Below are 17,119 nucleotides of genomic sequence, written 5' to 3'. Positions count from 1 at the left end.
GAGACCTTGAAACACTCAGTCTTAAATGAATTATCTTCATCAAATCAATCCCCTCAGAGCTTAGGGAACTATACACACAATGATGAAGAAAGTTTTGAGGCCAGAAGGGATGGTTAACACCATGTCTTCTAGGCATAATAGAGTTGGTGCCTGTGTGAACTCACAAATACTGAGGCACCATGCACATAACTGCCATGGGTTTGGACCAGATGGAGTCCAGCATTGAGAGGTGGCTTGGACACAAATTTCCATCCTCAATCAGGAAGGTATTTCTAAATAACATCAGCTTACAAAGGAAAACATAGTTTCTTGAAGGGATTCTCACTGGGTGTACAAACAACATTTAAGGGCAGGTCACTTGCCCAGCAATAAATGGCCAACAAAAATAAGCTCATAGATACTTTTGGAGAATTTTATTTTTTCTTATCCTTCTTAGATACTTTTATGGGCTTGGGAGTTGTATTTTTGTGTGTGCATGTATGTGTGCATGTTTGTATGTGTGTTTCTTGTGCTTCTTTGTAGTTTCTTCCTTGTTTTGCTTGTTTGTTAATTTATTTCTTGTTTCTCTATATTCTTCTTGCTTGTCTGATTTCTTAAGAAAGGGAAAGGTGTGGAAGGGTGGGAGGTAGAGAGGATTTAGGAGGAGATGAAAGAAAGGACGTTATGAGCAGAATATATCATATGAAAAGAACTTTATTTTCAAGAAAATTTTAATTAAAAATCACTAAAATACAAAGAAGGGATCACAATAAAATGAGAGGATTAACTTGTTCCTCAAGGCTCCTCATAGCTCATAACTTAAAGCCAATGAGTTGGAATACAAGCTATAAAGGAATAATATATTGCAGCCAGATAGAATTTGGTATAGTAAATATTTTCCCTATATTTTAGGAAAATAAATAATATAAAAGTGAAATAAATTATCTTGACATAGGTTATTGACTACAGTAAAAGTCATATTGTTGTGGAATGATCATTTTGTACACTGTAAATATGTCTCTGTTTTACATCATCTGTGTAAGGCACCTTCTGTTTGGTTTAATATAGAGCTAAGTGGTCAAGAGCTAGGCAGGAAAGGATAGGCAGGACTCCAGGGAGAGAGAGAAACTCAGGGGAAGAAACCGAGAGGTAGGGAATTCACCAGTGAGATGTGGAGGGAGTCAGACATAAAGTTCAGAGGACAGGTAACAAGCCATGTGGCAGAACATAGGCTAATAAAAGCAGGTTAATTTAAGTTACTAGATCTAACTGGGAACAAGTCTAAGCTAGGGGTGAAATTTCATACTTAAAAAGAAGTCTCCAAGTCATTATTTGGGAGCTGGTCATCCAAAGAAAGTGCTGGTACATCATATAGTTACTAGAATTACTTAGATAACTTATAAGGGATAAACTTTAAGTTGTATTAAAATTTAATCATAATAGCTATAGTGATGAAGAACCAGGGGAAATGTGTGCTACATTTACCAACACAAAGCACACTAGCCCTGGTCTCTGTACTACATGTTGACATTGGTGCACAGTGAATGTCTGTGTGCCCTGAGCTTTCCTACTTACAGATATTTGCTTTTCTTCAGCCTGGATGACTCTGCCAAGAAATTCAGATAAATTTGTTAGACCTAGACCTGAAGTTCACAAAGAGAGATTATGACGAGAAGAATCTTCTTGCTTCTTCTTAGGCTACTAAGATAATGAAGCTAAGGTTATAAATGTTACTTACGTAAAAGTGACCTTAGCCACACGGCACTGAATACTATATTGGAATTACAACCAATGTCAATATAAATGAACCAAAATTTTACTTAACCATCTGTACAACTGATTTCTAAATACAAAATAAACCAGAATTAATTGAATTTTGGGATTGAAAGCAATGTCTGTATTGTCAAGTGTTAGTAGATGGCACAGAAGTCAGTGACAAATGGGCAAGTGGATCATTTTAACCCTTGGTGAAAGTGGATCATCAACTTCCAGACTTCACAGACTTCCAGACCAGAGGACCAGATCTCCTTCTCTCTCCTCTCTCTCTCTCTCTCTCTCTCTCTCTCTCTCTCTCTCTCTCTCTCTCTCTCTCTCTCTGCCCAAGCAATACTGAAAAATACTTGCTGAAACACTGCTAACACATGCAATTAACAGATTTCATAGTTGTTGGATTACTAAAGGCTGAGACAATATAATAGTTTACTTGTACTATAGGACTATCTACAGAGTTCACAATATTTCTTCAATTAACAGAAAGTAAATTATTCCCTGTCTAGATTTATACGACATTTCCTTATTACATAAAGTGCATCAGGAAACAGGAATGTTAATCACATACAACAAACTGGTCCAACTTTACAGTTTACTCAGTGATTTTCTTCTGGCCTCTGGGATTAACATTATCCTGTAGAACTGTGTATTCACTGCTCAGTACGGAGAAATGAGGCACTTTTCATTTGTGTTCAGTATAGTGATGAAATGCCAGTTTAAACTTCTAATGACAACTCAGAAGTATTTTGTTTGATAGGATATAAAGGCAAAATTTGGTAGCCAGTGTTATCTACAAAGGATTAGTGAATTCCAGAGGGACATTTCAAATGATAAGTTCAAAACTCATTACCAACAATTAATGATGAACTCAGCTAAGCAATAACAGGTGTTCCAGGGTCCTAACCAGAACCAGGTGGAAGCAGTAATATTTTATAAATACTAGACACATATTGAGCAATAATCTTGGCAGGAATCATTTCATTCTCTAATTATCACTCAACGTCACTATCATATCATTGGCCTTTCCCCCAAAGTCATGTGCCCACATAAATCATTTTAAATCATTTTTGTTACTTGTGCTAAAAATTGCTCATTACACAGTATTTAGCAACCTTTTTTTCTTTTCTCTTTCTTTTATTTTCCTTTGTGCACTGCCCTATTAACAGGGACAGACTGTGTCCTTTTGTGTCACTTGATGAAAAACCAGTTTGTAAAGCTTTACTTCCCTTCTCCTTCTTATTCTATTTTAGTTCCTGGTCAAGTAATATTAATCTAAAATATTGTTTTATATACTACACTTCCAAAACAATAAGTGTAGGTAGATTAAATAAAGCAGAGAAAATAATAAGGAAACATATAGAACAGAGAGTTTTACACTTACACATTTCAGGAATGGTTTCTTGGTTACAATAGTATACACAGCTGTAGATTTAATTCTATGATTTTTGGAGTATCATCACCTGTTCATTAAGGCAGACCCTTTCTGTATATTCATTAGCAAAATCCACATTAGCCCCCAAAGAGATGCTTCTACTATTCCTTGTGGCCTTCAGCTGTTTTCATATTCCATGAAGCTTATTAGTGTTTTGACAGCCAAAGTGTTAGCATCCCCTGCTGCTTTTGGAAATGAATGCTTCACTTTGTCATGTGATCTATTAGCAGATAATATAAACAGATAAAGTAGCAAAAGAACGTTTTCTTTCTTTCTTCCTTTCTTTCTCTTTTGTAAAATAATGGCATTTATAAACTAATGGAACAAACAAGGAAACAATAGATATCAATTCATGCATATCAACAATATGGTTCATCTTAAGCACAGTTGATCCTAGAAAATCAAAGCATAAGTAAAGCATGGTTTTCTTCATTTCTTTCCATTTTAGTTTACTTTTGCTTATTCAATCGTGTCTTCTCTGAAGTTTAGTTCAATCAGATGCTCTCTGTCTTCCTGCCTCAGGCCCCGAAGTTCCTGAATAACAGGACTGTGTCATCACCAGCTAGAGTAAGACTTTCTCCAACTACCAAGGCTGAATGATGTTGTCAACAGATATTTTAGGGAAGTTTTATTCATTCTATGTGTATGTCAAGACTTGAGGACCCTTTCTGTGAGGTACTCATGCAAAGGTTGTGATAAAATAATTTGAAAATTAAGTTTGAGGCGCCCTAATATTTTTATGTACGTCCATTGGATGCTTTGCAAATGGCATAATGTCCTTACTGTATATTCCTTTTTAAATGGGAGGACATTGAAGAGCAGCTGTTCAACAGCTAATTAAAATCCCATGCTAGAAAATCACTTTTCCCACAGGCCTGACAAATGTTGTTAGGTGAATATTTAAAGATGTTGGAAGATATTAGTTTCATCGATAAAGTCTTATCATTTCCAGGCTCATCTTTAATAATCACACTATCTAAATAATGTAAACATGGAGAAAGAGAAGAGGAGAATGAGGAGAGAAGAGAAAGACTACAAGAGAAGGAAGAAGCAAAAATCATCTGACAGAGTCAGTTCCTGGGATTGGTTCAACGTCCTAAAGTGATTCGTTTCTCTTGAGCTTTTAAATATACATAGGAACTAACTGTATTTCATACTTTCTCAGGAATGTTATCCTTTGTTGTCAATGCATGCATATGCTATAATTAGCATTTTTGAAAGACTTCCACAAAACAGTTAAGGTAACAAAGTATAGTTTGCTTGAAACTGAGTTTCTATTCCGAGTATTTAGTTTCTTGGGTCGTAAATATTTATAAGGCATAGTACAAGGAATAAAATTATCAATCTTAATTAAGATTTCTTTAGCATAGTTTGAAAAATATAAAAGATATGAGAGAGTAGAGGTTTGCCACTGTAAATAAAAGCCTTACTACATTGTAGTGATATTAATGAAGATTAGCTCTCTGGAATCAGCAAAGACAATATTTAAATAAGAAAATCTGAATGATCTGGAAAGATAAGTCTTAGTATTTGAGAAGTGATGGATTTCATAGTGAATTTTGCCAACTATCAGAAAAAGATTTTTTTTTCTGACATTTTCCTTGTTATAAGTCTTTTCTTCTAAACTTACGAGGAATCAAATCAAGTGACTCATTGTTTCACTCCAAGATATTATTAAAGATATTAGCACTTATATACATAAAGATATTAATATTTGAGCTTTCAGCTGACTTCATTTGCAACAGGCCATGCAGCAAATGCAAGTAAAATTAAAGGCCCCAGTACCCATTTATTATTTCTGCATTTTATTGTCTTTAGTCTAGGTTTGCACATGCATTATGTAAGTTTCTAAATGAAATTTTAGCTTAGTACAGAAAAAGATGACAATTTTAGAAACAAAGGCTATTAAAACAGACAACAATAGGAATTGTTTGGAGTACCTGGTTTTAAATCCCCATGGACAAACATGTCAATCATATATCGACAGAATGCATACTGATCTGACAGAATAAAGAGAAAAAAGAAACAATAAAAACATGTCATCAACATTTGTCTATTTTGTATGGAGACAAGGTGTAGCCAAAAAACAAAAACAAAAAAAACAAACATGGAAAGTATATTTTGCCTACTGTTTACTTCTATGAAGGGATAAATTGTGATATTACAAACATACATAGCCAAATACATAATAAGCATAACATTCTACATATTACCTATAAGACCCTTTAAATATGGAAACATATTTGCTGATTGCCTCATGGTAAAAAAGTGTTTGAAAATTCAAAACCTTTCCCTAACTTTAAAACAACTATCCTCACTTGTCTGTGTGAAATTTTTAAAAAGGAAACATGACTTACAAAAAATAACATTCTCTCTAACTAGGAGTGTTTACCAACTTCTAGCTAAACACAAAACTGTCGCTCGCTGTCCAAATGAAGCTGCAGATTGCTTGAGACAGAGCCCATTGTAAGCTCTTAGGGTCCTGTTCATGGAAACTCTCTTTACTAGAAAAATGATCTGAAAAACCAGTCAAAATCACCAAATGACAGAAATATTAAGCAAATTAACTGAGCGGTCATCAGATATCATTTCATGTTCTTGGCTAGTCTGTAGTCTATAAAAATAAAACTAACAAAGTAAACAGATGTTTGAGACAGGCAAGGTCCAAAGTGGCTTCAGGATTGGTATATTTTTTTTTTCTTTCACCTCTTAGTTACATATATCCCAATGAAGTCCATATTCCTGCTAACTTTGGGATATCCTGTGGTCAGTCTAACTCTAATCTCCATTATTATTGACAATTTAATTGTATTAGGCATTTTGTAACACACCAAAAGCAAACAACACCTTAGCACCAAAAAAGTTTATTGAATTTTATAGTATGTCACATTTTTTAATTATTCCAAATTATTTTATCAAACAGAAAATAATTAAATATATTTCTATATAAATACATACTAAAGAACATTCATAAACCTCATTTATATTTCAGAGTGTTGACATCAGTTGAAAACAATTATATTGTGAAGCTCTGCTAGTTCTCTGAAATTGTAAATGATGCTACTACCAATCGATCTAAAATATAGGCTTCTTTTCTTTAATGAAAGTGTCAAAACTCATGTCATTTCCAAAGGTGACATGGGCAAGGGTTGCTGAAACGATGTGGGGACTAGAAAAAGGATAGCTTCGGACCAGCCCAGGAATCTACTCAGTCCACTGGGGCACTTTTAGGATGGTCCCATCCCAGACTGTGGGAATCCTGTGCTGTTAGGCAAAAGTGACATTGAAATAGGGGTTTCTCTCACTTTTTTCTTTTTCTTTTTCTTTTTTCACGTTCGGGACACATTTCTTTTATTCCTTTCTTGCAGAATAAAAAAAAATCACTATAAAACAAGGTCAAGGATCTTACTTTTTTCTCAATTGAAACATATGAATTTGGAGTAGTGTGAAAAATACCCTTGTTTCATAATTTATCTCTTCCTCTGTACCTTCATATGTGTTTCTAAAAGTGATAGGAAATATGCTAAAATGTAGATGTATGGATCTCTTACCCACAAAATTGTTAACACCACAGGTCTATTACAAGTATGTATTATTAACAGTCCCATGCAGTGTCTAATTATACTGAGGGACTCAGAGTTAGATCCCTGATAGTCCAACAGATTGTGATAAAGGAACCTCAGATACAGAATAACAGAATAAGCTTCCTCCACAGCTTCTAGACCAGTTTAAAACTTTTTCTCCCTCCATGAGGGTTTCTTGCTGGTGGACAAATCTTGCAGGTTCAATGCCTAAAAGCTTTGAGCCCAACACTCTCTCTGTCTTTATTCAAACTGATTGATCCTAAATTAGGGGATGAAGACTTTAAAAAAACAGCTCTCAAAGAGAGATGGGACTTGGGTTTGCCGTGTGCTCTGTTGGCTCTACAGAAGAACTTTCTGTCATTTCCACACCCCCATCAAAAATGTTTCTTCACCTGATTATTCTGTCTGCACTCCAGAGTTTTCTTAAATTTTAATTCTCTCACTGGCATAGAAAATACACTTGATCAAGATCCAAAGACAGTAACAATACCATACCATACACAGAATCATGATCTCCAACCTTGCATTTCTTTTCCCCTATTTATTTTTCCTTTGTTTATACCCTCACACCCCAAAATCTTCACTATGTGTAAATTACCTTCCTGGAATAGCATTTCCCCTATTACTTGTTATATATGTTCAAAATATTTTAAATTAATTTTTGTTATAATGCTGAATTCCACCTCTTCTCAGGGTTGACCTTAACAATCTGAGAAAATTCTAGGAAGCGGTGTTGGCCTTCATCTGCCTGAGTCCTCTGGCTTTTAGAATATTCATTTTATGGAAATACGTCTCTAAATCTACCTCAGTACAGCAGGAAACTACTCTTAAAGAAAGTCTAAACTGCCTGCCACTCTGACATTTATAGTTATAGGGCAGTAACTTCTATAAAGTAATTTTCTATTTGGTCACCATTTTAAGATGTTTTGCAAAAAAAAAAAAAAAAAATCTGCTAGAATTAATTTTATGTTGTCCATTCCAGCCTTGTGGCTCCTCGGGGAGCACTGGCTATGCCACTCAGGTGCTGATGCTCAACCCGTGCTCCCTGTGGAGAAACAGCCAAGGGAAAATTGAATTCTGGTCACAGACTATCAGCAGAAAAGTCTTTCAAAAAACAGTCTCTAATGAGGATGGAGTGCATGTGGTCTGGTGTGCTATGCTGGGTCCTCATTAACTACACTTTCTCCAGCTGCCACCAATACTTGCATCATTGTTAGAAAAAATAATGAAAATAACAAAAGAATGAGCATAGCATATAACAGCTGTGAGAGTTTATTTCCCCACAGACTAGGTAGAAAGCAGCAGAAACCAGGGAAAAATGTCAAATCATGTCAACTTTGCCACCTCACCTTGAGCGAATTTGAGGTGGTCTGTAAAAAGCAGATTATATGATAAGCAAGTAAGGGTAACTTTATGGTCAGCATTTTCAATGTCTTAAGTATATATACATTGTTTATATACTGCAATAGTAAATGTTGAAAGCAACTAAATGATACTTTTACTCTATAGGCAAATTTTGCTAACAAATGTCTGTCTCAGATAAGATTGTTTCCAAAAGAGCCAAGGGCACTGTGTGTTTAAAGGGTTTTTGTTTGTTTGTTTTAAATCTCTGTATGAAGAACTGGAGAAACCACCCAATTACTAAGAGGGCTTCATGCTCTTGAAGAGGTGAATTCATCTTCCAGTTCCTTGGAATCTGATGCCCTCTTCTGACTTTGGAGAGCACCTGCATTCTTCCCCACAAATCCACACATAGACATACACACAGCATAAATTTGAAAATAAATTAAAAAAATACCCTAACTGGCATAGTTTCACTAAGTAAATAAACCTTATTTTGCCCAGAGACATTTATAACTCAATTTTGTTTTGCTATCGATTTAAGAATTTAAAAATCGAAGTTACCTCTTTAAAAAAGAAAAAATGAATAGAAAATGCCATGTCTTCATTTTGCTTAAACTGTTACTACCACGTGACCAGCATTTAAAAAATTTTTTCTTAAATACCAGCTTGGTTAACAGAACAACAAAAGAAAGGAAGGAATGGAGGGAGAAAAAAAAAATTAGCCAGACTTTGGCCAGCCATTCTAAGTTAAAATTTTAATGTCTACCTAATTAAACAACTATTTAATTAGAGGTAACAGTTCTCAGTAGGGAGCTATGACTAAACATAATCTTTGCATAGGTGCCTCTGCTTTTAAATGTAAGTGAAATTTGGGTTTCATTTTAATGGATAACTAGCTTTTTATATAAACATGAAAAGAGTAAATTAAAATGGAATTGGGATGTATTTATATCTTTAATAAATTTGATTAGTGATATGTGATATGACAAAATACAGTATTTGTGACTTGGAGAGTGACACCCTTTGAAAGTGTCCGGGTGTGGCAAGTTTCTCATTGAAATACAGTTCTCAAACCCCAGGAATCATGAAAAATAAACATCCCAAACTGTGCTCCTGTTCCTAGTCACTAAATACATATTTTGACATTCAGTGTAAATGGCATATGCTTTATATAATGAAATTATAGATTAGAATACACTTGATAAGTTTTAATTGGTTTCTTGGTACTCTTTTCTTCTTTTAAAGGGCATATTGGAATGCAAACTCTCCAACTGTGCTTATAGTGAATCAAAAGATTAATTTCCCCAATTTTTCTCACAGCAAAGTACCCATTTAAAGCATTTTTCTTTATTGTATTCTTTTATAGCACAGAGATTCATGCATGATTATTATTTACAAAGGTCACACTTTGTATTTTCAATTTTTTAAGATCCTATAATCACCTTGTAAACAATAGGTTTGAGCTACCTAAAGCTTATGAGCCACTAAAAGAAAAAAGGAAAGGAGAAAGAAAAAAGAAAGGTAATTATTCCATTCTTTTTTTTCTTATTTCCTTTGAAAAAAATACTCTTCATGTGCCTATAAATATAAGATTACATGCATTACTTATCTATCAAAGTTTATAAATATTGTGAAGTTTGGAAAATAAGATGAAAATACAGAGTGTGTAATTCATATTATGTACCTAATATTGAGAAAAAAACATGTTTCCGGTTCTACAGATGAAATAGCCTTCTTAATAAAAAAAGTTTAAAAGAGTTGATGCAGTTGTATAGATGCAAATCAGTTCACTTTAAGTTTTGGATACAATTATTCAATTGCTACTCCAGTAAAGGAAATTTTCACTTTGTGTATTCATTAGAAAAGACCTGCCATTCTCATAAACAGTTGCTACTGAGTGGACACTGTGTCCTGAATAGGGAAGTTAGGATTTGTAGCATCCTGGACTGAGGAATGAATTTTGCAATGAAGAACCCGAAGTGGACTCTAATAGTGGGCCAAAGAGACCCTTAATGAAATTTTTATATTCGTATGGCACATTTCTGTAAAGAAATTCCTGTCATGTTTCTAGTGAGTAAACATGTCATTCCTGAAGAGTACACCTGTCCTATATAGAGCTTTCTCAAGATTTGTAAGGGGATTAAAAAAGCACCGGGACGCTTCTTTTTCTTACAACATGTTTCCAACAACAATGAAATGCATTGATAATTTAAAGCACATATTCTTAATGGTATCATCGCAGCTACATCAAGGAAGGGGAGTTTTCATGGTATTTTTACTTCTGTATGATTTGTACATTGGGTTCTTGAGCAACTCCTTGAGGGTTGCTCTCAGATTTTAAAACCATCTTTCTCCAGAGTCTGACACATATAATTGTTCAGTTGTTGTTCCAACTCCTGACTGAAATCCTCAAAGTCTCATCACTCAGCCCCACATTTAAATAATTCCTAGTGCTCTCTTATAATACTTAAAGAATGCATTTAGCTATTTGAACACATTTTAGTGTATCTATTAATATGTTAATACCCAACTCACTGTATTTCCTTTCAGGCATATCAGCTTGGATCTGTCTTTTTACCCCATCTGAGGTTTAATTTCATGTTTTTTTTTTTTTCAGCTTTTAATTGGAGTGCATCTGCTTCTTGCCCAAGATTCTCTTAGAACCTCCAGAACCTCCGGCTGCTGCCTCCTCGGGATGTTTACCTTTCTGTCCATGCTCAGGTACAGCTGGGGATTCTTTTTCATCCCTCTCCCTGGCTTTTGGTGTGGTTTTTGCAGTTTCTTTTACTTTTGCAGCTGCTAGCTTCCCTTTTTCCTGTTTCCCAACTTTCATTTCCTTCTTAGTCTTTTCTTCAGCCTTTTCCTTAGTCTTTACTTTCTTGTCTTCTGCAAAGAGTTAAGAGAGTTATTTAACTCATTTGTTCACATAATTCTTCAACTATCATTATTCCTCATGTACCATTTCAAACACAAACAAGGAAATAAAAGCCAATGAGTGTCCTGGTGTAAATACTATTGACAGTTGCCAGAGTATTATAAAGTCTATAAATATGTTACTAGACATGTTGAATCTCTTCCTTAACTTGTGCCTGGAAATACTGATTTGGATTTTGTTAGCACTGTTGTTTGTTTGCTTGTTTGTAATTGGTTTTTCTAACCATGAGCTTAAGCTGGCACAATGTGTCATTTGTCATATGCAGAGATTGTGCTTTGAGCATCTTCAGTAAGAAAAATGTTTGTACTAAAAATCCCAATAAAGAATTTCCTTTTAAAAGAATGTGATCACTTTGCTTCATAACTATAAAATCTTAATAACTACTCAAAAAAGTAATTCTTTTTTGTTGTTGTTTTTGAGACACAATTTCTCTGTGTAGCTTTGGAGCTTGTCATGGAACTCTCTTTGTATACCAGGCTGGCCTCAAACTCACAGAGAACTATTTGTCTCTGCATGGGACGAAAGGCATGTGCCACCACCACCCAGCCAAAAAAGTAATTCTAATATAATAACTGATTTTTTTCATTTTTTCATGCATGGTACTGAATAACAAAACTAGAACAATGAAATCTACTAGAGAATAATTGAGAGATAGACATTCCTAAGGACCAGGATTGCAAAGCCTGACAGTACGAAACAGATAATGCATTCCTACAAGTCAGAAACAATATTACTAAGGGTTTGTAAGACATTAAAATGTCCTAGGAAAGATTGCTAGCAAGCAAAATATACAGGAATGCACATATCTATTTAGTATACATTAACATGGTAGTATTTTTTGGGAAAGGGAGCTGGTTTATAGATTAACCTTTCTGTGACTCAATCATTTTTAAATCATTGACAATATACTTCACTTATGAATATATGTTGTAATGGGTATTGCATATCTGACTTTTTTGCATATGGGTCCATATACCACTATTTGACATACAGTGAAGGAATCTAGCTGGATTGTCAATGCATTTTAGAGGTATTCTTGACACACATGTTAAATAATTTGATGAAATAATGCACTCCATGCATTTTGCTTTGATGTAAATTCAGACATGTATCTTTGTATTTCTATTACAGAGAATGATAATATCATTTCAGAAACCAGTCTATTTACAAAACCCAAATCATCTGTGATACAGTTTTGATCACTGGACCAGCATCAGATGGATACACATACACTCTTTTAAAGAAATTCCAGAGATGTGATGCTGCCTTAGATACAAGAACAAAAGAAGATGAAAAACAGGAAGTTGTAATAGTGTCTTTACCACTGCATGTCTCAAAGATGCATTGCACCAAGGCTATACATGGATAGACACTATGCTAAACCAATTATCGAGTATTATTGCCAAAAACTTCTCATATATTCCTCTCTTCGTAAAATATAGATTTTTAAATATATGGTGGAATATTTCCTCTTTCCTTTGTTACAATACAATGTTTTCTGCTTCTTTCTCCCCGTTTTGTACAACAAATTCATATACAACTTGATGTGTACACCTAAATTTCCCTCCCAGAGAACCTAGATGGTCTTGTCTTGCTGCTATTTGATGGAGTTAAAAAGATAATCACATTGTTATTATCTCTGGAGATTCTAGCACAGAATTTAAGACACTGTGATATCTGCATTCATCTGCTTCAAGTTTCTTCATGTACAGCTATGCTAAATTTTTTAACACACTGTGTACTTTTTATACACTAAACTGTGTCAAATACCGTATCCATATTTTTCTAAACATTTGAATTCTATAATAGTCCATTCACATACCAAAAAAAAAGTTTACTTGCCAGCACTTTTATTAAGGAAGATGTGAACTTTATTCCCGGTTGAAGATTTTTAATTGTACAAGATTGTTAACTTATCTGTTTCTATTGCCAGGCTTGGAACAACTACTTCAAGAACTCAATTTTTAGCTTTCTCTTACTTTAGTATCCAATACTAAAGTGTTTATTTTCAGAGAACAACAGGATTAATGCATTCTAAATTACAAAATGTGACTCAAAGAAAAATGCATTACTACATGTGTGTCTCATGTGTATGATGTGTGTACTTGTACACTGCACATACACATATGAACAGTTTAAAATAAACATATTTGTACTTTGAAACTTTACCAGCCTTTTTTGTTTGTTTGTACTTTTGATTAAATTTGTAATTTTAGCTATCCTAAATGCCATCTATCTGTGCCTTGTAGACCACAATTGATTTTACCTCTGTCCTTGTGCTTGGGAGTTAAAGATTGGTGAAATTCGGATTATTTTCATACCATCAATATTTTTCACAGGCACAGTCAATTTTTAGAGGCATGACCATAATTCAACAGAAGCACGACAATAACTTTTTTATATAAAAGTGGAAAATTTCCTCTTCTATTGTCAACTCCTAAAAAGACTAAATTTGCCTCACATTGGAGAAATGCGGGGACGAAGGGGGCATGAGAACGAGGCCTAACTTTGGCTCACTTCTCTTAACTTCTTTTGCCTCTTTCTCTTCTTTCCTCTGTTAATTTGGTGAACTACAGAAATAGGTACTGTGCATTGAGGGCCTACTACACGTGCCAGGCATGTGGTGACACTGACTTATGCATGTTCTTTCAGGAAGAATTTCAAGGATGGGCTGGGAAATCACCTCCCTTGACACACAGAATACAGTGATAGATTGTAGTTTAAACCAAACAAAAGTCACACACTGTGTCCTGTGGAAGTGAAAGAAGAAACCGTTAGCTTCCACACCTGTCATACCATTCTAAAGGAGTTCACTTTTATTTTAACTCAGATATCACCTATTTAGTTTACGCATTTTTAGTCTTCTATTTTTCTTAGAAAATACTATATTTCCAACATAACATAAATATCACGTATGCATTTTCTAGTCCCAATGTAACATATGTGTGTGTGTATATGCATGTACACATGTGTGGGAAGATTATATATGTGTAAAATATGCAGGATTTGTTTACATCTATCAAGACTAACATGTGCAAATGGGAATCGTTGGCAGTGGCAGACTGAAGGTGGCTGCCAACAATCCCTGCATTCAGCTCTTTGTGAGCTGACTAGTCTTGTAATCGGATAAACAATTGTCTATGGCAGAAGTAATTGGATTAAAAACCCTGTTAGTCAACCTAAGATCATGATTTCTGTCCGATTTTCTCTTTTGCTAAGTTTAGGAAAGTCGGTCATCATGTCGGTGTGGATTTGTGACAATGAACAGAGGATTGACAGGAACTTCAATGAATTGGACGAGCCAAACTTGAACGATGTAGTTCGTGAGACATTGAGTGCAGAAGTAACTGGATTAAAATTCCATATTGGTCACCATCCTGAGTTTCTGATAATTTATTGTTCTAGCGAAAGGAAATACTCATTCTAGTACTGAATTTTGCATTTGGTTTCTGGATGCTCAAACTTTAAATTTTTATTTACTGAATTCATCGTAACATTATTTTAAGAATTTGAGGGTTTGGAGACATTGCTTAGTTGGTAAAGTACAATCATGAAGGCTTGAAATCTATTCCAGCATCTATATAAAACACTAAGAATTTTGACACCAGCTCATAAACCCAGCACCAGGAAACCAAATGCAAAGAATCATATTTGTAAAAAAAAAAAAAAGTGGGACCAGAAACATCTGTACACTATTGAAAGAACAATAAATTACTACACATCTGGCTTTATAATCTATTTTAAAAATTCAACTTTCCTTATATAATATAACCATTTATTTCTCACTCATAACTAGTTTCTTGAAAATGTTGGAAAAAGATTTTTCCAGTATATTATTTATATCAAACACATTTTAAAATATAAGGAAAACATTTACATTGATTTGACATATTTGTGCTATTTTTTAAAATGCTTATTTTTTTTTTTACTTAAAATATTTGGTAGACCAACCTAGGGTAGAAAAAATACAGCTCAATTAATCTTCCAAAATAGGAAAGTGATTTTTTTATGGACTTGATGTATATTATCATGGTGCTTTTTGTGTGCAAATTCTTGTTTTGTCCCAGGGCTCACAAGACCAAAACGAAGCAACCAACCTACTGTGCTCTGTATGGAGTTTCTGTAAGAAAAACTGCCTTCCATGCTTATTCATCATGAATACAGAATTTGCTTTGTGTTGTTGTTGTTCATGGTTCCTCTGTACCCACCATAATTTTCACGGTAGCCGAGGAGGCTAAGACCTCACACTTCAAAACTTGCTTTGCTTTCTGTGAAATTTCCTGCTTTTAAACACATTGGAGCTGTTTATTGTGTGCAGGTGGTTACATTGAGGTAATTGTTCCAACTTTTGATCAAACTTGACTACATCTGGAAGTGTCCTGGGGAAGACTGTGTGGGATACGGGTCATAGAGACCAAAATTCTGCCAATAAAATGTGATGACATTTTATTTTCACATTTTGAGATTATCTCTTTGGAGTATTTGGTTTTATTTTTCTTTAGATATCCAACTTCAGACTATTGCATTAAATGAAATGAAAAATTATTACAAACATTCACATTTCAGTCAAAGTGTACACTCTGCTCATCAAAAGACTTCAAGAATGAAGATAATAAGGCTAGAGTTACCTTTGCACTGAAATAGGGGTGGATCTGGGAAGAGTTAGGGGAGGAGTGACTATGATCAACATGCATTGTGTAAACCCTCAAAGAACTAATTTAAAAATTTAAAAAACAAAAGTTACCTTTGGTCTTTGTCTCTGCTTTTTCTTTTTTCTCAAGCTTCTCCTTTTGAGTTGCTTAAACAGAAAATTAACATTAGAAAATTATATGACTTTTAATAGATTTCAAAGCCAATTTTCTTCTGACTACAGTTTTATAGGCATCCAAACCATGGGGATTTATGACACTTTGGATCCATCTTAGGGATCTAGTAGCCAGTAAGTAATAGCTGCATAGAATACATTATGAAATTAGATTTTATGAATTAGAAAGTAGCTGGCTGTGGTGGCAAATGCTTTTAATGAGTACTCAGGAGGTAAAGGTAGACAGCTCACTGTGAGTTCAAGGCTAACTTGGTCTACACAGTGAATTCCAGAACAGCTAGGGCTAAATAGTGAGATCCTAGCTAAAACAAACAGATATTATGTTGAAAGCTAGATCTGTCATCTCTCTTTTATAGATTTCTACTCAAATGGTGCTTTCATAAAGAAATTTAAAAAAGAAAAAATTTATAACAAACATAATAGAAACACTGTGAAAATACTTCTTTTTAGCATTAATAACAAAAGATATTATCATGGCTGATGACTGGTTGGCCAAAGCGTTCCTCAACAGGCACACAACTGGCATTTGGGGAAAGAGCAGCTCCCCAGGGTACAGGGCTGCTTTAAACATCGCAAAGATGCCAAGCATTTGTAGTGCCTGCTTACCGATGCTGTACATCAATATCCTTTGTACAAGCAACACATTTACAGAGATTCCCTAATGGGTAACACCTTTCTCTGAGAATCAACAGTACTATATAAGATAATTAAAATGATTATTAAAATAATAGGTTTTAATTTATCAATGTTTACATGATACCCGAGTTATATCCTCAGCTAATTTATTTAACTTACTTTGTCAACGTGAATTTATTTAACATGTCTTTGTTCGGTATGTATTAAAAATCCTAAGGTCTCAGTGTTGAGATTACAATATCCTAGGGAGTCCAATAGCATGTGTAGCATAGTCTTACGTATCAAATAAACAGATCATTATGGAAGATGTCAACATTTCCATATAATATATCCTAAAACATAAACATCTTTAACTGGAATACAGGAAACAGAGGAACACTTGCACAGGGCATTTTATCTCTGATTATTTTCAATTGGAGTGAATTTTCTACATTTATATTTTAAGAACATTTTTTTAATTAATTAAAGAAAACATTTAGCAATATTGAATTATGAAAATTAATAAGAACCACAAAATTATTTGATTTTGTCAGGTTATGGAACCTTATGTTCAGAATTTGGTATCTCACCAGCAGATGAGAAATGAACAAATATGCCTGAGACAGACAAAGAAG

The 17,119-nt window shown here is 34.3% G+C and overlaps 1 protein-coding gene across 1 annotated transcript in view; it reads right to left on the bottom strand.

The window, feature by feature from the left end:
• Positions 1 to 17,119, bottom strand: part of Trdn (triadin) — a 322,095-nt gene that overhangs the window by 198,326 nt on the left and 106,650 nt on the right. The window contains exons 7-9 of the mRNA XM_051175313.1: positions 15,789 to 15,842; positions 10,813 to 10,995; positions 5,122 to 5,181 (exon numbers count right to left, since the gene is read on the bottom strand). Of these exons, the coding sequence (XP_051031270.1) occupies positions 5,122 to 5,181; positions 10,813 to 10,995; positions 15,789 to 15,842 (297 nt within the window). The remainder of the gene's footprint in view (positions 1 to 5,121; positions 5,182 to 10,812; positions 10,996 to 15,788; positions 15,843 to 17,119) is intronic.

The sequence above is a fragment of the Phodopus roborovskii genome, unplaced genomic scaffold, assembly GCF_943737965.1.
Source record: "Phodopus roborovskii unplaced genomic scaffold, PHOROB, whole genome shotgun sequence".
NCBI classification, from domain to species: Eukaryota; Metazoa; Chordata; class Mammalia; order Rodentia; family Cricetidae; genus Phodopus; species Phodopus roborovskii.
Note: the sequence above shows the minus strand (reverse complement) of the source record. Positions and strands in the feature narration are given on the sequence as shown.